Source organism: Pavona decussata, unplaced genomic scaffold, assembly GCF_977016875.1.
Source record: "Pavona decussata unplaced genomic scaffold, jaPavDecu1.1 SCAFFOLD_19, whole genome shotgun sequence".
Taxonomy (NCBI): domain Eukaryota; kingdom Metazoa; phylum Cnidaria; class Anthozoa; order Scleractinia; family Agariciidae; genus Pavona; species Pavona decussata.
This window is the reverse complement of record NW_028145442.1, coordinates 1,360,269-1,387,809: the sequence shown is the minus strand read 5'-3', so window position 1 is coordinate 1,387,809 and position 27,541 is coordinate 1,360,269. Positions and strand designations below refer to the sequence as shown.

The window sequence follows — 27,541 nt, the reverse complement described above, 5'->3', positions numbered from 1 at the left end:
CAAAGTATACTGACACTCGAATTGGAACACTTTAACCTTTTATTATCAACTCCGATTATTTAAATTATTTCATAGCGTGTCTATAGGTGAAGCACCTGCGGCTCTTTCGTACCTGGCAAATAAACCTCGCACTGCATACAACTTTAGAAGGAGTAATAACGTAATCGTCCCCCATTTTAAATAATTCAAAGTTTCTTAAAAACTCGATACGCTATAGAGGCGCTATCCTTTGGAACGCTGTATCGACTAACTTTACGGGCCAGTTCACTGCTTTTTATCGAAAAGTGAAGAAGGACTCTTATTTTAAGAAACTTGATTTTAGCACACAGTCGGTCCAGTCGCTGCCGAGGCACTACCAAGATTTCAAATGCTTCTAAATATTTTACATTTTATGCCTTAATTGCTGTAGTCAATTATTTTGTGTTCTTTAAGTAATGTTATCACTATTTTAACATAGTTTCATATTGTAATTATTTTGACACGAGCCCACAAGCTCTGAGCTTTAAACCCTATCGTGTTTAAATAAAGGATATGTATGTATCAGTATGTATGTATGTATGTATGTATGTATGTATGTATGTATGTATATTTTCTCTTGATGTATGTATGTATGTATGTATGTATGCATGCATGCATGCATGCATGCATGCATGCATGCATGCATGCATGTATGTATGTATGTATGTATGTATGTATGTATGTATGTATGTATGTATGTATGTATGTATGTATGTATGTATGTATGTATGTATGTATGTATGTATGTATGTATGTATGTATATGTATGTGAGAGCACGTGGTCACGATGGAGTGAAGACGTGTCTTACTGAGCTCCGACAAAAATTGGAAATTTTTCTTATTTAAAATGAAATTGCTTCGAATAATGCTTCATGTCAGGTAAACGTTTAAGATCCGGAAAGCAACTGACAATTTTAGGCAGCCATAAACAACGTGAACACGAACCGCCGAAGGAAAATAGAAAGGTGACGCCGACACACGAAGACGCCATGACTGCTGAAGTTCTGCAAGAGTTAAAGTCCATGCGGAGCGAACTCACCGGTCAAATAAGGAAACTAAGTGCAGATCTAATTGGCTTCCAGCAAGACACGAACGCCAGGTTAGTCAAGATAGAAAGTGCAATGTCGAGAATTGACGAGATAGAAATCCTGAATAACAAAGCTCAAGTACTTGACGAAGAGGTCGACCGAATTAAGGTTTCTTTAACCTCTACGAAGTCTACGGTTGAAGCGATGGACAGTAAAATGGAAGACTCCTTTAAAAAACTTCAGGACAGTAACAGAGAACTTAAGAATAAACTGGAACACTTGGAAAGATACTCCCGCGACTTCAATATTCGCCTGATAGGGGTCGAAGAAGAAGAAGGTGAAAATTGCATGACCATTGTTTTAGACCACTTCACACTTCTTGGCTTCGAAGAAGCTCACGGAGAATTAGAAAATGCTCATCGCACAGGAAGAAGACAGGATGGCAAACCCAGGCATATTATTGCGAAATTGTACGCTAGACCATTTAAGAGGAACCTACTTCGAGCCGCGAAGAACCCACAGAATAAAAACTTGCTTTATGGAGTAAGATTAGTCGAGGACTTTACACCCGGTGATTTCGAACTCCGTAAGAAAGCTCTACCGATGATGAAAAAAGCTTTTGAAGAAGGCAAGAAAGTACGTTTTACAAAAGGCAAACTGTTAAACGGACGGTAAGGCTGTTCCGATACAATAATTAGATTAAAATAGACTAAACTAGTATGAAGCAGCTATTATAAAATATTATACTATCTGTTTTGGATACACTCACTTCGGAGCGAAGCTAAGATCAGCGTGTAAACAACGCGCAATGATAGTGGCCAAAACGCTAGCGACGCTTGTGCATTGCTGCACATCCGCGAATTTTCAAAGTGTGTGCCTGCTGTTTTTCATGTTCTTTTTCTTCGCTTTATTTTTTAATGTACTATACGAACCAAATTATTTCTTTACCTCAAACACCTCAAATCGCAGTATAAACATTAGATCTACAATATTCATTTTGGCGACTTGCTATTTTTTGATATCCATTCCCTCTTCAGAGTATATATTTTTTATTGTATTATCCTTTTTTGCTTTTATTTGGTCAAATGATTACGTGCCTCATTATGATAGGCATTCTAAGGAGGGAATGGATCTGCTTAACTATATAGTAATTTTAGGAAAAACGTATCTGTGGACCTGTAGGTGTAAAGGAATTAACCCCATCTTTAATCATTTCAAGAACATTTTGGAAATCAAATATGAAACAGAAAAATACATAGCCTTTAAGACAAATAAAATCCGCCAATTTAAAAAGAAATGGGAGATGTTTGAGGTATTTAATTTAATTTAATTTAGTTTAATTCTAATTTCAATTGTAATCTTAATTAAAATATGTTATTGTCAGTTAATTTAGTAGCAGTAATTTTAGATGTTTGAGGTATTTAATTTAATTTAATTTAGTTTCATTCTAATTTCAATTGTAATCTTAATTAAAAGTATGTAATTGTCAGTGAATTGACAGCTGTGTATTAAAGGATTTTATGAGTAAAAAAAAAATGTATGTATGTATGTATGTATGTATGTATTCAGATTTCAACGATCTCTTAGTCAAATAACTTAACATCCTTTGTCATAAAATGTTATCTTCTGAACACTTTTCGACACCAATCACAACGTTCCGCTTATCATTTCTCGTTTGATATTGTTATCTTCTAAGACCTATTCTCACCAAATTATTTAGATCTACATTTCTCGGAATGTAGGTGAGGTTATTCAAACCGTGCTGTTGTTCATGCACGCCCCAGGAGATGTTATAATGGGAAGCGGAGTAAGCTGTGTGAATGTTGTATGTTGGCTGAAAAAAACTAACAATCAACCGAGATATGCCGGAATATTGCAGCATCCATACTATTGCAAAGTCTTTAAAAAAAAAATTCGGTTGATGACTTGTTACAGTCATGAATACAGTTATTTTATTTATCAAATGATTTCTTTTGTATATATATCCGCCATTTTCAGTAATTCTGTTAAAGGAACATAATTATAAACTATCGGTGCAGGAAACTAATTTCCTGACCATGGAATATCTTTGTTCATGCGCGCCCTGACCATGTTGTATGACCAAAAACCGACTTGGTATATAATTCATGGTAAGGTTAGGGTGACTATATGGAGTATTAGGGTTAGGGTTAGGGTTATGTGGGTGACTATATGGTACCTTACCATGCAGTGTGCCTTTATTCAGACTATGTTCTACCACAATTTTAAACAGTATTTTTGGCATGTCGACACAGACCACTGGTTTTTGCGGAGCCCCATAGCTAAGAGATTTTGGTAAACCCATCAGTGCGAGAAATTTTGGTTAGGTTATGACGTCACATGCGTCCGACCGACCGCCCGTACGTACGCAATCCCACAGTGCTAATGCGCCTGTGTTTGTTTGGCGGGAAGTTGCATGGCGAGATGCGTTTACAACAGAAATGCTAAGGGACGGACCATTAGAAAAGTGATTGGGGGGGGGGGGGGGCATTTTCAGTTTGCAGGAATTTTTGTTTTTGCTCAGTGCTTGTGCAGGAATTTTTTTTTCGGTTGATACCCTCTGCACGAATTTTTTTGTTGTTGTTGTTTTCCAGAAAAAAAAAAAAAAACTTTAAATAAAGGATTTTTAAAAAAAGTTGTACTGTGTGGGCTTGGAATGATTACCTTTAACCCCTGAGACAAAATGTCTAAAAATTACAGCATAATGGTCAAAACTAAACAAAAACAACGAAATAACTGTCTACGTAGTATCTAGTGCTGGTAATAAAATCAGCCTCATTATATATTATATTACTGGTGTCACCTTAATACCTCTACTCTCTATAAGCCGGAGACCTCTAAGCCAGACAGTTGGAGTCGGTCCCGACGATATGCGTCTTTAATAGAAAGGGTTCACCGTACTATTTTCAAAGCAAATTTGTCCTACATCCTGATTTTTGCAGTAAAAGCTTTAAACATAAATTATTTTAAAACTATGTCGATTATTGACCGCCTTAATCCTTCAGTAAACAGCAAGTCATTCACAAGATACAAGGTACTTTCGATCACCAGATCACAAAGCACTTTGTGCGGTTTTAATTTGCCTACAGAGCACTTTGTGGTATTGACAATGAGCCACAGAGAATTTTGTGGTGAAGAAAGTGAACACTTGACTTGCCCTTCAATCTAGATGCTCCTACAAGCGTTTAACAGGACTTCTTGAAAATGACTCAGTTTCTTTAAATTTTGTAACCATAAAGCACTCTGTGGCCCAACGAATAAAACTACAAAGCGCTTTATGGATAAGCAGATTGCTGGAAGCGTGTTACTGACAAAATCGTTTTTCTTCAAAACTAATTGACCTATAATCTCGTACCCAGATCTCCCACGGTCAGGCGGAGGGGAGATCTGGTAAAGTTCGATTTGAGGCCCGGAATACGGGCCTGCCCATCATCCTTTGTCCACCGTGCTGCTCGTAACTGTGATCATTCCTGGTGAGGTTTTCGCTTTCGAGGGTGCTCTTCGAAACGTTCTTCGGTCGAGAGGACAACAAAACTTGAAACTTAAACCAAAACGAAAAAGGCAACAGGAGAGATTGCAATCAACAAGCGCGGTAAATCACTTTTTTACTAAGATTAGTTCCTACCCTTTGTGACCATCTAGACCATCTTTGTAATGAAAACTGTTCCAAGAACAAATCCATCGTAATTGTGCTTTCTCCACTCAAGATCAACGTGCTTATCGACGATCAATTAAAAACACTTAAGTCAACCGGAGTAAGCTGTACCAGTTTTCGCCTTTGATGGTAACTGTATTGAAGATACTGTAATTTACAGGCAGGGAAATGTCACATCATTTTTGTGCACCCCAAGGTAAAGGTAGCAACAGACAGTGCAGAGAGTTTTTGTTGTCGAAGCTTTATCAGAAAAATTTTGTGGTCGTTGTTGTAGATGAGGCACAATAGAGTTACTGATTGGCATCTTGGTGTTAAATTTCGCATTGGAAAGTCAAATGGTTCATGTCATATTTTCATTTGCAAAGTTTCAGAAATTGTGGTCTACCAGTGATACGTAAAAATTGTTTCTTCTCTTTGTAGTCTTTCAGCTGATTTGGTCACACAAATTCTCCTTCTTCCATAAGTTAATGGTTTAAATTTCCAAACCAAATGGATTGTGTAAATGCGGCAGGTTTCTTTTACAGGCCAAAGGACACAACTCAAGGTCACTGTAATAATATAATTTTATATGAACCAGCTAAACAGGGCCTCCTCCTACCTACAACAACTGTCCACTCCTATAACACCAGAAATTCTGCCAAGCTTAATTTCCACCGACCACAAGTTAGAACTAACATAGGCAAATTTACTTTTAAGTACTCTGCTTCTGTCATATGGGAAACTGTCCCCATGGCATTGAAAAAAACAAAAACTTTTAACAGGTTTAAGAAACTTTATAAGGCCCACCTGATCTCTTGTCAATCAAATAATATATGTTCTGTTTATTATTAATGATCAAATATAATAGTATGTAACTATCTAATAATAATAATAGAGTTAAAAATAATAATAATAATAATAATAATAATAATAATAATTGTCTGCTTATATTTTGATCTTTGTTGTCGCTGCTGTTGATGCTGATGATGTGTTGTCCTTTTCCTTTCTTTTTGTTTGTTGTTGTTGTTTGTTTGTTTGTATGTTGTTTTTTTGCTTTTTTTTTGTTTTTATTTATTTATTGTTTTGTTCTTCTTCTTAAGCTTGACCTGTTTAGATTTCTTGCTCCGTTCAGTATATCTCGAACATACCTTAATTTACACAAATGTAATTCTCTCTTGTACATCCTAGGCTCTACAAACATTTCCTGCATTTTCTAATATCTCAATAAAGCTCAGTGTCATTTCTTTGTTTACTTAAAAGTAGGTGGTGGTCAGCTAGAAAGCCTTTGCTACTTTGACCACCACACACATTTTATAATTTGTACTGTATTTATTTTTATCTTGTAATTATTTGTTGTAATACTTTTCTTTCTATGTTAATGTTGTGTAAATAGTGTGAAATAAATGAACCATGAACCATCCTAGCCCTAACACCATGCTGCTGTCTTGGTTATATACCAGCAAACCAGAAAGACCTGTCCGTGTAAATAGTAGGCGCCCAATTATGTCCAACATTAAAATACCGAGTACACCCTTGCTGTTTTAAAGGGGTTTTTTTTTCTCAAAAATGGAAGTTTGAATTTTTTTTGGGAAATGGAGGTACCACATCTGGATTTGAGATCTGAAGAATGTTTGGTTACTTGCAACATGTGAGCAAATGGAGCAAGTCCCTATGAGTTTCCCATTAGAGTTTTATTTGGTAGTGATGAGCTTTCCATTTCAGTGGTTCTTGATTCACCTTTATCACACAACACTTGAAAAGTTTTCACCTGAAATTTATTTTAAGTTTAGGGGACATGCCCCCTCGACTGCTTCTTTGATGACAAGTTAATAAAGGTTATAATTTTACACATAGGAGTCCACAGACTCGAAAATTAGAACCACATAATACACAAGTCCAATAATATTTGACTCTTGATATGAAGAACAAAGGTCATTATCTGCATTTGATTTGCAAGGCACAATGAGCTGCTCAAATAATCATTGTTGTACTGAGCATTGCATTATTTGTACATGCATAGAGGATGATACACTAAGAATAATACAAGCTTCTTTATGTCCAAAGCAGCTATCTTGGTGCTTGGGCACTCACCTCTGATGGGATCCTTGATTTCAGCAAAAAAAAAAATAATAACAATAATAATAGGGAAGGTGTGAAGGTCTTTTGGGCTCATAAAAGTAGCAAATGGCAGATAAATAGAAAAGAAATAAAAAATATTTCCACTATTTGTTTTCCTGTGCATGTCTGTGTGTTCTAATGAACTGTCACCCATTTCTGCAGCAAAACAACAGCTTTCACAGTAAGCTGATCTTCAGTAACCATGAATTCCTAAGTATTCCTTAACCATGGCCTTCCATAGCCAGGAAACAACATTTAATCAAACTGTCAGACAAAAACCCACTGCAGAGAAGTGGTGGGGAAAAGAAACTTTGAAAACAGTGTCTGTCTTGGATGAAAATTCCTTGTTGATGCCAATTCCTTGAGCAAAAAAAATTTTCTTGTATTGATATTTGCACCCATGTCAGGTCCTAACTTTTCTTAATATTAAGACCAGCAACACAAAATTATGTTCAAGGACTTTTCACACAAGTACACAAAAAATATCAGAACAGTGAACCTTGAACCTTTGAGCCCCAGTAGTGATCAGTATCAAAATTTCTCCTAATATTTATCAATACACAATCAAGGAGAGGTCATGAGATCACCAGTGGTGAAATTTCTTGATATTTCAACAACTTCCCTATAATGCTACTATGAAAAATGGACATGTAGAGACCAGTAAGGAGAAACTGTATGTTGACACTGAGGCTTAAAGGTTAAAAGCTAATAAATACAGAGCCATATTGTTGGTGATTATCGCAGCTTCTTTTATGCTTCGTCCTTCCACCACCCCATGCGTCAAAAAGGGCTTAGTTACTTGAGAATCCCTTTTTATTCAGCCTTCTCATTATCCATTTTCCGGTAATTATATTGTCTTATTCTAATGGAAAGAATAACAACATCCCAGTGAATGACTACAGTTTTTTCTTAATTAATTGCATCTTTGTTCAGGGGGCACAACTTCAGAGTACAGCAAACGAGGAACACTTTCCTCAGTATTCCCTACAGCGAAGATTGTTGTCATGACAACAACAGCAACAGAAAAACAACCAAACTACAATCATACAAAGTTTGAATATGAAAGATTTATGGAGTACTACAAAGGCCCTCCTATCTTAACACAAAGTAATGTTGACCAGTTTGATTACATATTTTCGCCCATAGCAGATGAACTTATCACCACCAATGTCAAAAATTAAGCCTGTCAGCCTATTATTTACTCATCATTAGTACTGTGTGGATTTGGGGGTGCCTTTTTGGGTGGAAAGCTTGGGGATCACCAGTTCTACCTCACTCCCCAAATTCCTCAAAATGCTCTTTTGGCTCAGTCTCATTCTCTACAGACTGACAATGAATATTATTTGCCACAATCTTTGGGAATGGGGTTTGATTCTCATTGTGTTGGAAGGATAATAATTTATTCATTTTGGTCTTCCGCAAACCATGGAAAGTTTTTTCCAAGAAAGTGGAAGAGATGGGAAGCCTGCTACATCAAAACTTTACTTTAACAACAATCATATTGGTGCAAATATTGAAGAAATGCAACCCATCATGACAGATTAGTGTAAATACCCCAGAAATCTGTGCAGGGGAAAATTTTTGCTTATAACCACTTTGGTTTTGGCTTTTGTGTGAGAAATGCAGCTGTTGTGCTATCTGTTGTCCGAAATGACTGTCATTGCTCTTAATTATGTGTTGAGCTGTGTCCAGCTGTTTTAGCCCTTGAAGATATTCACATCACTGATAGGAACTTTAGGAACTTGCTTCTCCCTAGAAATCAGGTGGAAGAAATTAAGGCAGAGTTAACAAGAAATAAAGGAGAAACTGAGGCCAGTGATAACTATTTGTATCAGAGAATGTGCTAAGGATTAACAATGGAAGTAGTAAATGAAATGTGTTTAGTACTTCAAGGACTCCATATTAATGATAAAACAATGGAGAAATTCCCCTATCTTAAAGAAAAGAACAATGGCAAAAAGATTCTAAAAACTATAAGTGATGTCAAATCCAAAGAGGCATGTCCTCCTTTTAAAACTACTTCTTTTCTAAAGCCTATCACAAGCATAGACCTGCAAAACATTAGGTGGTGCAGACATGTAAACCAATGTCCCCATTTTTATTTTAGAGGAAGGCTAGTTTTATATTTTGGATCCAAATTTTTTTTAACTCAGTAGGTGGGAGAGAGGGGATAAAATTAAACTAACTACACTTACACAAAGAGCCCTAATCGGTTCAGACAAGGTGTTCTCTGTTGTAGTACGGGTTTCATTACTATTATTTTGGCGGTCATAAGTCGGACATTTTTCATTTCTCTTAGCTGAGGGGTGGGAGGGATATTGATCTCACCAGCAGATGGATAATAATATTGTGTGGACACTCTATCAATTTCTCCAAAGTCCTATGAGAGATGTTGTATGGATCTTGAAGGAATAAACACGCTGGTCTGAAAGGACTAATATTATATTATGAAGTCTCTTACTCAAAGTCCAGTTCAATTTATAGAAGGAAAATAGTCTTTTAGCAGAAGACAAAAACTGAAAATATGCTAGCAAATGCGGCGCGCGTGTTCAGGAACTCAAGGTAAAGTATTTTGGGGAAATTAATTTGCGTTTACTAAATAAATAATCATTTTAAAAAAAATCAATTTTTTGTCAAGAAATACCCAAAAAAAAATATATGACCTACCTCCATTTTATCCCCAAAAGTAAGCAAGCTTATATCCATCGTGTTGGAAACTTGTGTAATTTGGCAAGGCCGTTTGAACCTTACTGCAAACTCTTTTCGGTTAAAGTCGCTGTTGTCTTCCGAAAAAACAATTTCTCACTGTTCTCTCCCCACACAAAGGGCATGTATGTATTAAAACGTCGCATGACAATCTTAATCGGAGCGAAAACTTTTCCGTGTTTTTGTTTCTTCCCCGAACTGAGCGAAAACCAAACACAGAAGGAAAGAGCCAATCACAGAGCAGATTAGAATAAGGCATTGCTTAATTCTGGTAACCAACCAGAAATGGCGTTATATCGAACTTTACCAGATCTCACATTTCGACATTCCCGAACCGACGACTGAGATCGGGGTACGAGATTAATTGACCTATTGCTCGTGATTATTGGGTTTACTACCAGTTACAAACACAAAACAAAATACTGAGTTGTAGTAAGGGTAAATTCCAGCCACGACACAAAATGTGGGGTTGGTTTGTTGTTCATACAAAACAAACTTCCACAAAAAATTTAGATCTTCAAAACATTAAAAAGGCCATTTTGGGGCATTCTGGAAGAAATTTTCTGTCATTAAAACACTAAAAGGTATTTTCTATAATTTTATAATTCCTTAATCCCCTTCTGCAAGAATTTTTTTTCTTCCGTCTCGGCTTGCAAGAATTTTTTTTTTCGGGCATTTTGGCTTGCACGAATTTTTTTTTTTTTGTATTTTCCGCACCCCCCCCCCCCCCCCCATCACTTTTCTATTGGTCCGTCCCTTAAGGACACAAAATACAAAGTCAATTTATATTTTTTCGTTGGATATGTTGACAAACGTGGAAAGAAGAGAAAGAGAGAGAAAAAGAAAACAGAAAAGCGTGGACAATTAAGCAAAGTTCAACGTGAAAGAGAGCGATAGACTATTTTCCAGTATTCTCCATTTTTTAACGTTCATTTAGAGACTAGAACTTTTACTACAAGAGAAGAATTGACCCAAATTTGAATTTCCAAACATTTTTCCCCGGGAGCTATCTTGCTCTCGCAGAAAATATCATGCAGTACGTGATTTGACGGCCGTTTACAAATCATTTGTAAACGAAAATGCTTTCTTCCAGGCAACAATCGCTAATTTTCTTTATGTTACGTGTTTAAAGTTTTACCGACAGATGATTCAATCGTTTATTAAATTCTCGATATCATCGATATTATTTGGTGTAGAAATTAATTTTTGAAAAATATTTTTTCGTGGCCTTGTTTTTTTCATTCGCTCCACAGGTCTCGTGTGTTTGTAAACCCACGCAAGTTTAAAAGCTCCAAAATTATTCTACCAAACACCAAAGACTTTTTTCCAATCTTCTCCATTTGTTAACATTTATATAGAGACTGGATTTATTACTATAGGAGCAGAATTGACACAGTTTTGAATTTCCAAACGTTTTTCCCCGGGTCGCTCAGTTGCTATTACATCAAAAATATTATCATGACGTGTAATTTGACGGCCGCTTACAAATCAGTTGTAAACGAAAATGCTTTCTTCCAGGCAACAATCGGTATTTTTTCTTTATGTTACGTGTTTCAAGCTTTAGAAAGATACTTAACCGTTTCGATACCACCAATATTCGCAGAAGAATTACTTTTTGAACATTTTGTTTTGGAAAAACAAAGCAATGCATTTGCGCCGCTCTGCTTCCATGTGCTTGGACTGTATAGACACGCACAAATTTTAAACGCTCTGATATTTCGAGTCACAACCAAGCGTTTAAGTGTTTAAAACATTTTTGTAAGGACCAGAATTATTTTAGTAGGAGGAATATTGACTGAATTATGATTTTTCAAACACTTTTATCCGAGCGCCAAATAAGTCTAGGAACCCTGTTAAGCAACGACGACGGCAGCAACAACAACAAAAACAATCGTTCCGCATATTAAATTTTGATACATTTCTTTGCCGTCATCCGCAAAACAACAACGTGAAATGACCTAATTTAAGGGATTTGTGGAGAACATGAGCAAACGACGGTGAATTGTTCTTTCTCTGTTAACTTGAACGCAACCTACCAATTTAGGCAACTTGCTAGCCGTTTGCTAGTCTACCGATGCGTTTCTGAGCCAACAATCAATATTTTTCCCTTATTTAACGTGTTTCAAGCTTTACAAATATACTTCAATCGTTTCGATAGGACAAATATTTGTGGAGAAACTAATTTTTGAACATTTTGTTTTGGGGCAATTCCGTTCGCACCGCACGGTTCTCCAACCGGCCTCTCCAACCAAGAAGAGTGATTTCTCCCTGTTCTCCTTTTCTTGGCGTTTACTTAGGTTTCGGTAGGAGCAATATTGACTGAGTTGTAAATTTTACGCATGTTATGAAGAAAGAATATAAGTTTAATACAGGAGTAAACTAACAACGATAAAACTTAATGTCAGGCATCACATTATTGTTCACCTGCGCTATGAAGCTTCTTACCGCTTGAAAATCAGCGAAAATAGATCGATAAAACACAGCAAACGATGGATCTAAAAGGAACTTACCGAGTCATTTCTTCCGCTGAATTTGACCTGCTCCTTCCTCCCATCAAAAGGACACTGTTATACTCGGTTATCATTCGTTGTAAGAAGAAGTAGGGAGGTGAAAGCACTTGGTCGCCATGACTGATTTCAGTTTCTCAGCTAAACAAAAGTCAATCCGATCCCAATTTTTAGCTTTGACACAAATAATCTTTTGCTGTTTCTTGGCACGAAAACTTGACGTTTAGGAATTTTCTTTCTAGCTGCAGCACTTGATCATGATTTCCATGTATTTGTGGTACAAACAACCCGGCTTAAACAGTCGAACTCCAAAGAACTTGAAAGAACTCGTTATTTTTGGACACAAAATGAAGAAACCAACGAAATGTAGAACTGGCGTGCTCAGCCAATCTGGAGCGAGTATTTTCGCCGCTCGACCTATCAGGAGTAATTACTTTTGCCCTCGGGGAAAGGAAAATGAAGAAAAATTGCCTTCTGTTACAACAAATCGGCATTCCAACAAAATTTGCCCTCTGTATTACATTGTTGTTGTTATTGTTGATGGGCAGTTTGCTGCATATGCACTAAAAATATACAGCTATTTCAATTAACGTTGTCGGATTAAAATCAAGCTAAAAGACAAGACCGCAATGTTTTGTGGGATTATTTTTTATGAATAATTTCATCAAAATCATCCCTGCACGTGCAGGTCATTGTACTGCTAATTACAACCTATTGTTTTCTCCAGGCATGACTGATTTTGATGAATTTATTCATAAAAATCCCACGTAAACTTTCGATCTTGTCTTCAGTAGCTTCATGCTTTGAACCGACAACGTTAATTGAAATAGCTGTATATAACTTGCAGAAAGGATGAAAACTGGTAAGGTTATTACGCTCATACGTTTAGCAGATAATTCTATAAACGCTATGAAAAAAATTGGAGCTCAGCTTTTAGGCTTGGCTAAATATATATATTAAGTTTTGTAAAATTTAATATTTATCTTGAACAGAGTACACATCGGTGCTTCTAAATAACTGAAGAACCTAAAAGCTAAAGGAACAAAATTTGTGCGTTATTTCTAGCATAACGTAAATTAAAATATTTGGAAATAGTCGGCAGTCAACGTGCTTAGATAGCCTGATGCAATGACGAGTAGAAGCCGGTCTGGAAAAAAAGTCCAGAGGCGCCCACCAAGAACATTGCAGCAAAATAATTAAGACGGTTGTTTTGTACATTCCCGGATGATTTTCTGTGCTTGAACACTAGTTCAGGTAACACAACCTTATGATGTACTAGACTGAACAACCTAGCTGTTTTTATAACGCTTAAATGGCATGGCCGCAAGTTTTGTGGAATCAGAAAATTTAGGGGAAATGTTATTTCTCGGTATTTCTCAGTATGAAGTAAAGAGAAGACGTCATTTATTAAGACGAACGAACAAACCGGAACTTCGATAGTTCCTCACCTCAGGCTAAAAATCGAGACTGCGAGACGTACATAACCAGCAAATAAACGAGACTGGGAAACTCCTGAAATTCGGCTCACTCTGATTTGACTTTCTTACACCACATAGGTGCGGGTAACAAGGCCTCAGGTATTACCACGAAATCAATCAAGGAGGCGGATTTCGAGGGTGACCCCCTCAGGGACGATTTCGTGGATTTCGCGGTGCACGGTTTGAGAGTCATCCATGCACGACTCCACCTTGACTCCATTGTTCATTCGAGGAGGGGAGGGGACGGGGGTGTCTTTGCAAAGCGGAATGTAATGATAATAGCTTAGTTGATGCTGATTTCGGTGGTATCAACTCAGTATAAACTCGAGAACTTAGCGATAGTTATTCAGGAATGGTTGTCCGCTAAGGTTTGTGCTGAGTGCAGGCTTCTTTCCTAACAAACCCTTACTCAAAGTTAACGTTCACCCAGTCTCTTCGTTTGCGTTTCCTTCTTCGCAAGTAAAACCTTCACAATCTTCGGGGAAACTGCAAACCTTCCTTTCCCTTATATAAACGCCAAGAGGATAAATTTAAGAAAATTTTTTCCAAACTTTAAACTTAACAAATTTAAAGGAAATTTCAGTCCAGATTTTACAAAATACAATCCTGCCTCACGCGTAACTTCCTTTCCACTCTAATGGACCATAGGTTCGAGTTGCTTCCACTTGGAATCCCATGTCACTCTTTCGGATTTTCTTCTTGGAAGCAAAATAACTTAAAACCGCATTTCATGGTCTGATGTGGCACTAGGGATGGACAGCAGAAAAAAAATAGAGGAAGCATTTATTGTTTAAATAATCTTTATTTGCAGCATGTCTTTTGCACCTGACCAAGCTAAGCTAACCTGTGAAACTACGAAAGCATTTTATGACCACTTTTTTTTTCAGTAAAACTCATCAAATTACGCCTGATGGCATCCTTGTTTATTAGGTTATGACAACACATGTATGTCCACAAATTGACGATAGCTTCAATTCTTCTTCTCTAGCTCTGAGTGTTTTCAAAGGTGGCTATGCTTTATTAAGGCCCGCGCTGTCTTGACGTTTTTTATGTCAAATATTCTACCACCTATTATATTCCCAAAAGTTAGATTTTGATATATAGTTGTGAGATTCCAAATGTTTTAGTTTTGAAAACAGCAAATTGAAAACAAAAAATTAGCAGCGCATGTTGAACCCAAACTTATATAGGTAGCCTTACGCCCTTACAGTAAATTTTTAATCCCCTTCGATAAATGTTCACGCAAAAAAGAAAGTAAAATGGAAAACGCCACACAAGAATCATGCTTAAAAATTCTTTGGACGTATCTTCATCTCAGACCTCTTTACCGAGATATAATTTTTCCACTTCCCCCATGCCATTCCTGAAAAGCTGCTTTTGCCATTAAGGTACAGACCATTCAGATTGGAACTGTAGCAATCTACATACCACCAGGCGCCTTTCGAAGACGAAGCACAGTTTCTTGTCGAGGCATCATTATCGCGATCTTTGGTGGTAAAAGGTCGGCCACGATGATAACCAAGAGAATCACCAGCGGTTCCTGAAAAAACAAGGACAGTTCCGTGTGAAATTTAATTTGAGTCAGGTATGGAATGCCAAGGTTTTTAAGGAGGAACTGACCAGTTTAGCTGTTCAAGAAACATTAATAAATAATAATAAATCACTTTATTTAAGTGTCAATGTCTTTAGCAGAGAACACTAATTGAACACTAATTGGGGACACTATCCAAACCGACTTGGAATTTAGAAATGTTATGATTAAGCGCAGTGAGGCTATATTTTATGCAGATATGATCACCTGAATAACTTCCTAAACTCAGCTTGTATTTCGCATTCTCGCTTGCCACAGAAAATGAGCTGTACTCTGCAAATACTGTTTTGCCCTTATTGTCCTCCAAGTCGACGCGAAGCTTGTCACTGCTGTTTACAGTTAGGCGGCGAATCTTGTCCAGTCCGAGCCAAAACTCGCCGTTCAAATTGCCGAAGCCCCGCTTGTAGTCATCCCATCCCCGCCAGAAATCAACAGAGCCGTCCTGTCTCTTTTGAAACACTGTCCAACCTCCACCGGCTGTTTTCTGATCACAGAACACTTCAAATTCACCGAAACCATCAGGATCGATTTTGTACACTCCACTGATCTTGTTTCCAAACTGGTAGACTTCGGCGCAGTTTTTGTGAGCTGAAAATTTGAAAACACACGGAAGAATTATCCTTCCCTTCACTGCAATTTTACCGGTCAAGTTGAATCCGAAGAATAAATTGTTTACGTGACAGTTAATGCAATCTGGAGATATTTTCTTTGTATTTTAAGTTGATTCGATATTTGTTTTTTTGGCCGAGAAAGCATTAGGAAGGTTTAAGACTCATCCAAAACTACATATGCATGCAACTTCTATTTTTCTCGCCAGTTTCTTGGTACAGGGGAATGGAGCTGGATTACTGAAAATATTTGATCTTATTCCTCTCTCATGACTTCAAATTAATTATCCCTCTTATAATTTTATCAACTGAACTATTCTGAGTTCTGTCTAATGGAAATAGTTTAGAAACGCGCTAAATGTAAATAATATGCAGTTGTCGAGCCGATGATAAACTCGCGACATTTTGGGCAAAAATTAAACAGGCTTTCAGGAAATTGTAAAGCGGAGTTCTGTTACACACCTTTCCTCCCGGGGCTGCCAGTTAGGTTTTCTCTCAGCGCTTTGATTTCTTTCTTCATTTCGGCTAACTGTAGCTCGATTCTCTTGCAGTGGACGCCAGCGGCGTAGTAATTGTTAATCATATCAGACTGAGTCTTCCTCTCATCGCCACTTTTCTCGAGTTTTACCGAAGAATTTGCAAGAACCGTGACGATGAAAGCGCTCAGAATAACTGAACTGAAGAAATATTCCATCATTACACGAATGATATAAATCTCGTTTTTGGAATAGCACCAAAAGCAAATGATTCCCAATACTTTGATATTCGTATTTTGCTCCTTTTGAGACGGGATTTTTCTCGTCTCCAGATTCTATTTTCGGCGAACTTTTCAATATTTAAAATAGCCACACATTCAGACGCGGCCGACCAAGCATGACTTCAAGCTGTCTTTCATATAACTTGGCATAAAAGCGTATTTAACGGCTAGGAAATGAACTAAACGATTTCTCTGATTACTACTCGGTGGATGCCGGTTACCGTTTCCCGCGGTTCAGTGCTGTACATGTGTTTATTTCCTTGATAAAAGATTTATCTGTCCAAATGATTACAGAGTTAAGAGGCATAATTTATACGCCAAGTACGTAAATACAGAAAATTTAAAAGCTAATTGTAAAGGGGTTTTCTCACATAAATTTCATTTTGGTGCCTTAAAAACTGAAGCGCACTGGGTCAGATAAAACTCAGCTTGTCTTTGCATTATAAACTTTCAAAAATTCGTCGGATTTTGGTCCTGTACATGATCTCAGACCGATTTGTTTTTATCTCATTACTCATTGACGGTTCTGTGGAAGTTTTGGCTGTGCTTGAGTAGAAGATAGTTCGACAGGAAAAAGAAGTAAGACGGTTCCTTTTGACGAGGTTCACTATTTGTCTGAGTATAACTATTTGACAAACTACCTTTTCAAGTTTGTTTACTTTTTTGATGTCTCAACATATTCATATTTGGGGGTGGGGGGGGGGGGGGGGGAGGGGAGGATTAGTTTGTTGTACTGTGAAGGGCACTGATCACGAGACCGGAGCAACTGAGGACCAATGAGCAGCAAGGATCGAAATCCGCCAATCACAGCCGACCTGCGCGATACCAATAATGAAGCGTGATGAGTCGATCTTATCGTCTGATGAAGACCAGAAGTAAAGCTAGCCTTGTCCGCGTGCGAATATAAAGTTTTGAAGTTTACCTCGGTGTAAGAATCTGACAGGATTTTCTTTGTTTTGTAGGTTACTGTTTTCCTTCCCTGTATTTTGTGTTGACGTTTAAATTGTTTCCCCTGTTTTAAGCGATGTTAAACATTCGCACAACATCCCGCCAGCTAAGCAGGCTAACAGTAAGCAGTCGAAATGTTGTAATTTACAGTTAAGTTGCTACATCGTGAGACAAACTATTATTTATTTATTTATTTATTTATTTATTTATTTATTATATATTTATTTATTATTAGATTTCTTCTTGCCACGAAGGGTGCTTCACATAGTTGATTGTTTTCAAATTCCAGTATAAAAGAATAAAATTTGTACCTGCATCATTCTCTCCAAACAAAATATGTCTTAAGTCGATGCTCAGAACTGGTGCGGTGATGCGGCGGTGAACCTTAGCGGCTGGGCTTTGTTGATTTTAGAGTGGGTCACCGTTTCAATCCTCTGGCCAAACAAGTGATGTAGTAGCAAGATTTTGCAGGTTGAAAACGTAGACTTTGAGTTTAAGTTCAAATTCTCACGCAAGGAGGGGAAATGTTTTCATCATTTAGGCACCTTGCACAAGTGAAGGCCACTGACTGAAATGCCTCTCTTACAAATTAACGTCTACCTTGATCACGCCTACTATCGAGTAAGCTTGTTTGGTCTGTTTGTAGCACGCAGGTCAACATCTCCAAATTTGCGATGATTTGCAAATCCGCTAAGTCACCCTGGCCAGGGCTTTGGAGAATTCTGCTGACTTCAAATAAAGATACTGAGTCATTTACGCTAGTGGCATAGACTTTCTTGTGTCACCGAATCAGCTTAGTCAACTGAGATCAATCAGAGAAATGAGCTAATGACCTGAACATTAAGCCGAAGTTCAAGATCAGTTGATTTCCGTTCGCCCAGCAGCAAAATTTAAGGCAATTTATGTTAGAATTTAATTTACAATTTATTCAGATATCCACCTCTTTTGATTTTGAAGTGAAATGTTCTCCACTAGCCTGACTAAATGGCTCGCGAAACTTTCAAACTGTCTCATGGATTTGCCTGTCTTAGGAGATGGCCGTTTCTTAGTAAAGTTTTGGAAAATCTGAAGACGCGCTTGGGCAGACAATGTTCAGTTGATTTCATTTTACAATCTTCAACGCAGACTCAAAATCTGAAACCACCTTCTACTAGAACAGCCTTAAAAACTGTACTGTAGGAACGTACAGCTGAAAGTAATGTCCAATCAATATCTTTCTTCTTGACTGTTTTACTTTAGAACGTTTTTCATACACTCGGCAAACGGTTGGCATTAAGGTAGTGTTAACTTAGATTTTGTCCGAATGGTCTCACTTTAGCGAAGTTAGAACCACGGTTCTACAGTTAAACAATTTCAACATTTACCCAACATTCGTTCAACAAAAGTTGAACGGATGTTGGGAAAATGTTGGATGAACGGAGTGTTCAAACGGTTTCAAAGCCATTCAACATTTTCAAGACTGACAAAGGAAATGTTGAGGCGAAGTTGAATGAAAGTTTAAACCAATCTAAATTTGATTCAACACACTTTCAACAAGCTTTCAATATTTTTTTGCACTTTCAACAATGTTGAACGACCTGTCCAAACACCCCCGATATTTAGTTCAACAACTGTGTTGAACGCATGTTGAATCAAATGTTGAAACCGTTTAAACGGGCTTTAATGTGACTATTTTATCCACAGACTCAGAAGTTAGAATCACCTACTAAGTATAGATCAAAAGCAGTTTATCACAGGAGAGCATTGTCCAATGCAAGTTTTCATCTTAATGGTTTCATTATAGGATTTCTTCCACAAACTCGGCCGGGCTGTCTCTTGGTAAAGTCAACCTCATCCCCAGGGTCTCTCCTCGCCGTCCTCTGGAGACGCGAAGATCCTAGATTGACTCAAACTAAGGTCGCGTCCGATTGTACGTATTCCGGAATAACATGATAAGCGGAATAGGTGTTACATTTCTCTTTTCAGTAAGTAGTACATTCAGTAACACATTTCTGTTAACTTTCACTGACACAGGATAATTTTAAAGCGATTTTATACTCCATAACTCCAAAAACCTCTTATGAGGGATTTCTTGTCATCATTGTATGTATTGCTTTTCCGGGATAGGCTCAATCAAACGCACCCAAAGTTGACTCCACTGTACAGCAAAGTAAACAACAACACATGGATGTCCCGCTTAGAAGCTTTTATTTGAACATGATGATAGTACCTTGGCATTCGTTGCTTACTAAGGGCTTGAAATATTTTAATGCCACTAATCAATCTACTGCAGAGATTAACAAATGTTATTTGTATTCTCTCTGTAGTATAGTACTGAGTTATAAGTTACAGCAGTAACTATCCGCAAACTGATAAGCTGTCCACTGACGCGTAAATTGTGTGTGCAAATAGACGCAAATTTAGCTGGCTTAGAGGTGGATTTCCACTGTCGCGTAAATTTTACGTGCGTACATACGTAGATTTAGCTGGCTTTACGTACGTAAACAAAATAAGAAGCGATATATGAACGACTTGCGTCGGCGTGCATCCATACGCACGTGAAATTTAGGCGACCGGGAAATCCACCTTGAGTTTTCTCTATTTTGATTTTACGTAGGTAAATTCACGCGCGTTAACGTTCAAAAAATTACGCGACAGTGAAAATTCATCTTAACGTGTTCTTGGGACATGAAAACAAAAGAACCGTTATACCCTTACAAGGTTTAAAACTGTTACCCGTGCATTATTGCTAACTGAAACAAAAAACAACGGACGAGTTACAAAATTTCAAAAATCGTTTGGGCGCAGCTTCATTTCGGATTTCCTCAACGAAATGTTGTCCTTTTTCCAGGAAATCCAGATCAGGCCTTCACCACCGACCCGGCCAGGCCTGAACAGACCATTCAGGTTGGACCAATGACAATCATTGTACCACCACGCTCCTTTATACTACGATGCACAATTGTGTGATGACCTCCGGTCATTATCGCGATCCTTGGTGGTAAATGCCATACCGCGATGATAACTGAGAGAGTCTCCGACTGTGCCTAAAAACGAACAAAGAAAAGCGTAAATTACTTTCACCGTACTACACACACACACACGGCATAACACACAAGAGACACAACGGGTTAAGGATACTTCCTGGGTTCGCGGGTGTCCTTTGGAAAAAAAAATCGTACGCGCGCAAGTTTTAATAAACCTCTAACAAACTATATATCATTATAAAGCTTAATAAATGTAGTTTCCTATAAAAAATATAATTGAGCGATCTTTTCCTTTTTTAAGTGCCAGGAGCCAGTAGAGCCTCGAATCGACCGATGGTCGTTCCATTGAATTAATCGGTTATCGAACGCCGCGCGAAGAACGAAATCGCTGCACAGTGTTATTCACAAGGCATCAATCAACAAAAAGGTGTCAGGCTTTTTCGAAATTCTGATTGGTTATTTAGATATCCACGTCTAAAGTTTGAGTAGCAAAAAATATTTGAGTCGTGTTGCGTAAACAGTCGCCACGGGAAAATATTTTGAAAATCAAAATTCCCTGACACATTTTTGTTTGTCATTATTCCTCGAATCTTCGGGCCAAATTTCACGACAATCCGTCAAAACTACTTACCCTATTAATTCGTTCAAAGTCGACATACTCTGCCAAAATTCAAGTGCGAGTTTTCGCTCGATAAAGGTTTGCAAGAAAAACAAGCCTCCACAGGAGATTATGACACCTCATTTGGTGGCGAGCCAATCGAGCAACAGGACCCCATGGCGTCAACAACAATACCACAGAATTTCGCGGAAAAAGTATCGCGTTGCAGACACGTCTTAGACTCCGCTGTTGTGATTGAGCGAGATGGGGAAAGCGGCGAAAGGAAAACGTTAAAATGAACCAGGAAAACGGGGAAGCGCGTCAGCGGAGAGTTTGCCAAACTGTGCACTCCTCGGAGGAGTGCACTGATAACTATTGCGTAGGTTGTTCGTTTTGATTGCGTGTAATGTAATTTACGCTTCAAGCTAAAGCGATTATTCATTTCGTATCAAAGGAAATGTATGATAATGAAAGAATATCGCATTTTTACTGTTATTTAGGTACGATGGTGATTTCTTCGTAAGAAATATTCAAGATAGCGTGGAGCGGAGCAAAAAGCGAGAGAAAGGCCCACGCAGAACGCGCTATCTCCAGTATTACACGTGGGCTGATACGCTTCTGTTGAGTTCTATTTCATCGGTCTAATTCTTGCTGATTTTATTCCAATGTTTCATTACAAACGCGCAGTAAAACGTTATTTGGTTTTATCTCGCTGCAGAAGATAGAAATCGGCCCAGAGGATGTAGAATATGATATTTGACATTTTCACAGGACGCTTGCAAAGTTACGGCTGCAGGACTTTTGCACGGCAATCGACCTCTGTGTACTTGATCCAATGACAGTGGATTAAATTGAAGGCCGCTGCTCCAGTTCTTCGTGATCACCTTCGACAGAACCTTCAACGTCGACTAGAGTTTCTTGGTCGAACCAAGAGCCTTTGTTGCTCTCTGCAAGATCACGTTTTCGATCTTCGCTGAGACCTATCTTTCCCTTTTTCTTAGGCCCTGACATCTTCCGGGATTTTATCCACAGGCTCTTTTCGTTTTTTGATGACTTTTCCATGTGGGAAGCGCCGGCAAAGAATAGAAAATTCGAAGTGAGAAATTTTCTGCAGGCGAGATGTGAACAAAATATGCCTATTTCTGAAATAAGAGCTCCCGGGTGAAGCGTTTGCCGCGAAAATTCCTCTGGGGCGTCTCGCACTAAGAAGATTATGACACCTTTTTTATTTATTTACTTTTAGATGGAAATATGTCTTCCAAAATATCTCGCGCGCTTTTTAATATTTTGCAATTTTTTTTTCAGTAAATGATAGATAAAATCCCCAAATTCTATTTGGTCGAAAAAAATGTTTTTTTCCCTTTTTTACCCTATCGAACCCAGGAAGTACCCTTAATTCTACAACTTGAATTGGAGTAATAATCTATCTACAGTAGGCGGAACTGTTTCCATATATTCTACCAGAAATATAACTTATTCCAGCTGAAACTGCGGTAACAAGTACATCTTTTGCTCTATAAAATGATTCTTCCAGTAACAGCGTTACAATTCATCACTCACACGAAAATACAAATGCATTCTTCTTGTCAATAATAAACTTTATTTCTAATTTATATGTAATTCGCGAAGCACAATAGTGAATATTTATTTGGTCACCGATTACCTGTGAGAAAATACATTATTTTCGATCACGACGTCTGAGGTCAATGTTTTTCGTTTAACTACGACTTAAAGTCAGGCACGCGGCATGCTTCAGTTCACTGGTATTTCTAAACAATTACAATTTAGTCAAATACGTCGCCTGTATACTTTCTATTTCAGAGGATTCTCGGTTGCCAAAAATTCTTTGTGTTCTTTTCGGCAATACTAATATTTGATATTCGTTCCCATTTTACTCCATTTGGAGCTCCGTTAAAAGGCGTAAAGCCAGCGATACTTCTGCTCTAATCGCAAGGCATGTTTGGGTTTTGACTCAAGCGTCTCCCATCGTCTGTCGGCTTCACTCTGGCGTCCCGAAATGACAATTTTTAAAATAATTATTGTGGATTAACAACACTCTACCTGAGTTTAAGAAATGTGAACCTGCTCCAGGCCTAAAGTGCGTGTGTGGTGGGGAAATGCTTGGTTTTAAAACTGCTTGTTGTCATAAACTTCGCAGCTGGCTTCTTGGGCCATTCTGAGAAAGCGACAACTGTACACTTTACTACCCCTCTCTAACGATAAATTTTGTCAAGCACCCAAATTTTGGGTGTCGTGACCAGTGGCGACAGGAAAGAAGAGAGAGGACTCTGAGACCAAGGTTAATTCCATACTAATCCGTTTCTGTCAGTGAAAACGCAGGCACTCTATGCATTTTATCCCATCGTACATACATACATACATACATACATACATACATACATACATACATACATACATACATACATACATACATACATACATACATACATACATACATACATACATACATACATACATACATACATACATACATACATAAACTTTATTTAGACACGGTGAAAACATCAGTTACAAGATAAAAATATAAAATTAAAACTGATTTACATGTTTGCCGTGTGGGAGTACGAAGAGGACAATTGGCGATCTATCTAATTTCTAAAATTAGTAAAAGATCTAATGGCTCTGACGTTAGATGGAAGGCTGTTCCACAAATGTGCCCCACTGTAGCAGAAACTACGTTTCAAAAAATCGGTACGAGGCTTAGTCAAAGCCAATTTGTTGTCACTATTCCTAAGGCGCATTTTATCATATACACATGCTAATTTGCGCCATACAAATATTAATTATTATTGATTATTATTAGTCCGTACTCCGGAGACTGATCATTTAAAGTTTAAAACATCATTTTCAATTTTTGCTTTTTCCTTCTGGTACAGAGATTATCCCATCCCAGCTTACCGCGGAGGGCGGTAGCGCTAGAATAATAGTCTGACTTTGTTATGACCCGAATGGCGCGATTTTGTGGTTTTTGTAATTTGTCAGCTAATTCGTTGCTGAGACCGTCCCACACAGGACAGCAATAATCAAAATAAGGTTCAATAAGGGCTCTATATAGTAATATTGCTGTATCTTCGCAAATGAACGGCCTCAATCTTTTAAGTGCACCTATGCCAGAGGAGATAATCTTGGCAGTCTCATTAACATGTTTGGACCACGAAAGATTTTGATCGATGTAAACTCCTAAGGATTTGGTGTGAGGCACTCTATCAATTTCGTGACCTTCAATTTGTACAGTAAGTAAATGGCCAATTGTAGTAGCAAGTCTCTGCCGTGAGCCTATTAACATTAATTCAGTTTTGGCAATATTCAGGCTGAGCTTATTTACATTATTTACATTATTTACATATTTTTATTATTATTATTATTATTATTATTATTATTATTATTATTATTATTATTGTTATTATATTTAAATTATTTATATTTACATTTTATTTACATCTCCACAGAAGAAACCGAACCCACGACCTTCCGACTCTAACCACTGTACTATAACAGTTGTAATTTTAAGCGTACCTCGAAAACCATTTACTTTGCTCAGCTGGTATTTTGCCGTCTCGTTTTTAACAGTAAATGACCTGTACTCTGCAAAGGCCTTTATTCCATAATTGACGCGAAGCTTGTTACTGCTGTTTGTAGTCAGCCGGAATCTTATCCAGTCCGAGCCAATAATTGCCGTTCAGATTGCCAAAGCCCCGCTTGTAGTCATCCCATTCCCGCCAGAAATCTACAGAGCCGTCCTGTCTCTTTTGAAACACCGTCCAACCTCCACCGGCTGTTGCCTGATCACAGAACACGTCGAATTCACCCAGACCATCAGGATCGATTTTGTAGACTTTACTGCTCCAGTTTCCGGATTTGTAAATCTCGGCGCAGTTCTTCGGGTAATCTGAAAATTGTGTATCAAAACCTTAACTTGCTGCTCTTTCCTTAAAGAATCACAAAAACGAGAAAAAAGATCAACAGATATTAAAGATGTCTTTTGTTGTTGTTGTTAATGAGATCACTTACCCGTGGTAGGTTTGGGGGTAGGAATCGGCCTTGAAGTTGTTGGTACTAAAAAAGGACAGTCATACAAGAACATGTTACCCTGTTAGTCTTTCCTTAAAGCATCATAGAAACTAGAAACCAGGGCCCAGTTGCTCGAAGCATGGTTAGCGCTAACCCGGGTTAAATACCATGACAACCTATAGGTTTTATACCTCTTAACCAATCGTTAGCACTAACCATGCCTCGAGCAACTCAGCCCAGATCAATAGAGATTAAAAATGTTTGTTGTTGTTGTTGTTGTTAATCACTTTTCTGAAGGCGAGGTAGGTTTGGGGGTAGCAATAGGCCTTGAAGTTGCTGGTACTAAAAAATGACATTATATAAGAGCACGTTATCCCTTTTTTATGTGTGAGTCACTTCATAAAAATATTGAATATGATTATTATTCGTATTATTCTGTGAGTGATACAGGCAAACTTGGAAAGCACTCGGCCATAGCTCACACGTAAAAATTGTGTTTCAAAAAATCGTGTTTCAAAAGCATTGAACTTGTTACTCTTTCCTTAAAGAATCACGGAAACTAAATAGATATTAAAAATGTTTTTTTGTTATTCACTTACTTGAGGGGATGGTAGGTTTGTGGGTAGGAGTCGGCCTTGAAGATGTTGGTACTAGAAAATGAAAGTCATATAAAAACATGTTACCCTTTTCTCGTGTGGAAGTCACTTCATAATAAGAATGTTGTATTATTCTGTGAGTGCTCTTGATACGACATAATGTAATTAGCACGTTGCGGACGTCAAAGGAAACACCAAGTCTCATTGCCATAGCTTTATACTTACGAAGTTATGGAGGGGGATCGAGGAGGGGGGGGGGGGGGGGGAGGGACCTGGGAGACAAAAAATGCCCCAGTCTAGGTAGGGTTACATGCAGATTGTCATCATGATTTAAAAGGAACATTTTTCGAGTTCACAAAACAGTAATATTCAATTCAAACCTGTTCCACCTTGGCTCCCAGTTTGATTTCCCTTGAGCGCCATAATTTCTTCTTTTAATTCGGCCAGTAGTTGTTTCATTTCAGGAAGCAGACCATTTCCCGCCGGGCCTCCTGTGAGGTTTTCTCTCAGTACTTTTACTTCTTCCTTTAATCCGGCGACCTGTTGTTTCACTTCAGAAAACAGACCATTTAAACTGCTGCCACTGGTAAGGTTTTCTTTCAGTTCTTTGATATCTCCTTTTATTTCTGCCAGTAGTTGTCGCATCTCTGAGGACAACTCGTCTGTTATATTTACCTTCAAGGACCAAATTTCTTGTTTTATTTGGGACAATTGCTGTGTTATTTCTTTGCAGTTTGGTCCTGTGTAATAATTGTTAATCATATCAGACTGTGCCTTCTTCAAGTCGTTGTTATTTTCTGCGAGGATCACTGACGAGTTTGCAACCGCCGATTTGAAGTAAGCGCAAAGAATACCCTCGTACTAAAATGGTTAAAACCTATGCCCTACTTCAGACCAAAACGGCTTAAAAAGCATACCACATGCCTCAAGGGATCTATTTACTTAACATACCAAATCAGAGAGCTCGTACTTCACCCTTGGGAATGCTCTAATCTTCAATTAATAGCGACATGTGTTACACGTGTGATGGCAGGTACCACTCTGTGAACGGTGGATATGCTGGAAATTTCAACGATACCGTTTCTGTCTGATTTATCAAAAATGTCAGACTGATGGTACATACATAAAATACCACAGATACAAATAGAATCACTTACGTTTCTTGCAGCGATGTGCTTCTGATGACTTTACGACCATGCATGTCAACAGAGCAGTCATAATGAGAATAGACAATATCTTCATGATGAGTTATACAAATAGTAGGCCTAAAAAAGAGGAAATAGATTTCAATCCAAGCTAACCCACTTTTGAATGAATGAATGAACGAATGAATGAATGAATGAATGAATGAATGAATGAATGAATGAATGAATGAATGAATGAATGAATGAATGAATGAATGAATGAATGAAATGAATGAACGATAGTAATCTTTACTTAGGATGCAAGCTTCACTAAAACTAGTGATTTACCCTAAACTATTGCAATATTGCCTTAAAGATAATGTACCACCATTGCTCGTAGACCCAGATTTGAAAAACATTGTTCTTTCATAAGTTTTTAAACAAATCTGTTCTCGCAATATGCGTATAGTTTTCTATTTTTTGTGAAGCCTTTTTCCTTGCTAATCAATTGTTTTTAGAAGTTATTGAACTTGCGGTTCATTAAATTTCACGATAAAAACTGTATCACTTAGCAGGATGTCGCAAATGACTGAATCGGGCAAATTAAGCACAAAACAACAACATCACTTCATTCAATGGAAATTTGTGCGCTACTTAGGTACAAATTATTAACCTGAAAAAATTTATATGGGGAACTTTACATTAGTTATTAAGTTCCCTTGTTGTTATAATTACTTACCAAATCAATGGGCCTAGCAGGCAGCCTTGTTGGTTTCCAGACAAAAGTGAGAAATGTCCTCAGACTAAGCCTTTT

At 37.8% G+C, this 27,541-nt stretch overlaps 1 protein-coding gene, 1 long non-coding RNA gene and 1 pseudogene across 3 annotated transcripts; all 3 read right to left on the bottom strand.

Annotated features, from left to right (window-relative positions):
* Positions 1–4,395: 4,395 nt before the first annotated feature.
* Positions 4,396–9,880, bottom strand: LOC146486957 (uncharacterized). Its single transcript, XR_014858286.1, has 2 exons — positions 9,484–9,880; positions 4,396–8,568 (listed from the first exon to the last, which is right to left on the bottom strand). It is a non-coding gene; the product is annotated as an uncharacterized LOC146486957 (long non-coding RNA).
* A 4,664-nt stretch (positions 9,881–14,544) lies between these two features.
* LOC146486956 (microfibril-associated glycoprotein 4-like) lies at positions 14,545–16,626 on the bottom strand. Its single transcript, XM_085091089.1, has 3 exons — positions 16,169–16,626; positions 15,306–15,686; positions 14,545–15,047 (listed from the first exon to the last, which is right to left on the bottom strand). Exons 1-3 carry the CDS (start codon positions 16,401–16,403, stop codon positions 14,794–14,796), a joined length of 870 nt encoding a protein of 289 aa, XP_084947215.1. The 5' UTR covers positions 16,404–16,626; the 3' UTR covers positions 14,545–14,793.
* Positions 16,627–19,554: 2,928 nt separating this feature from the next.
* LOC146486955 (techylectin-5B-like) lies at positions 19,555–27,541 on the bottom strand (annotated as a pseudogene). Its single transcript, XR_014858288.1, has 7 exons — positions 27,467–27,541; positions 26,761–26,868; positions 25,984–26,400; positions 25,607–25,657; positions 25,008–25,052; positions 24,513–24,885; positions 19,555–20,437 (listed from the first exon to the last, which is right to left on the bottom strand). The product of XR_014858288.1 is annotated as a techylectin-5B-like (transcript).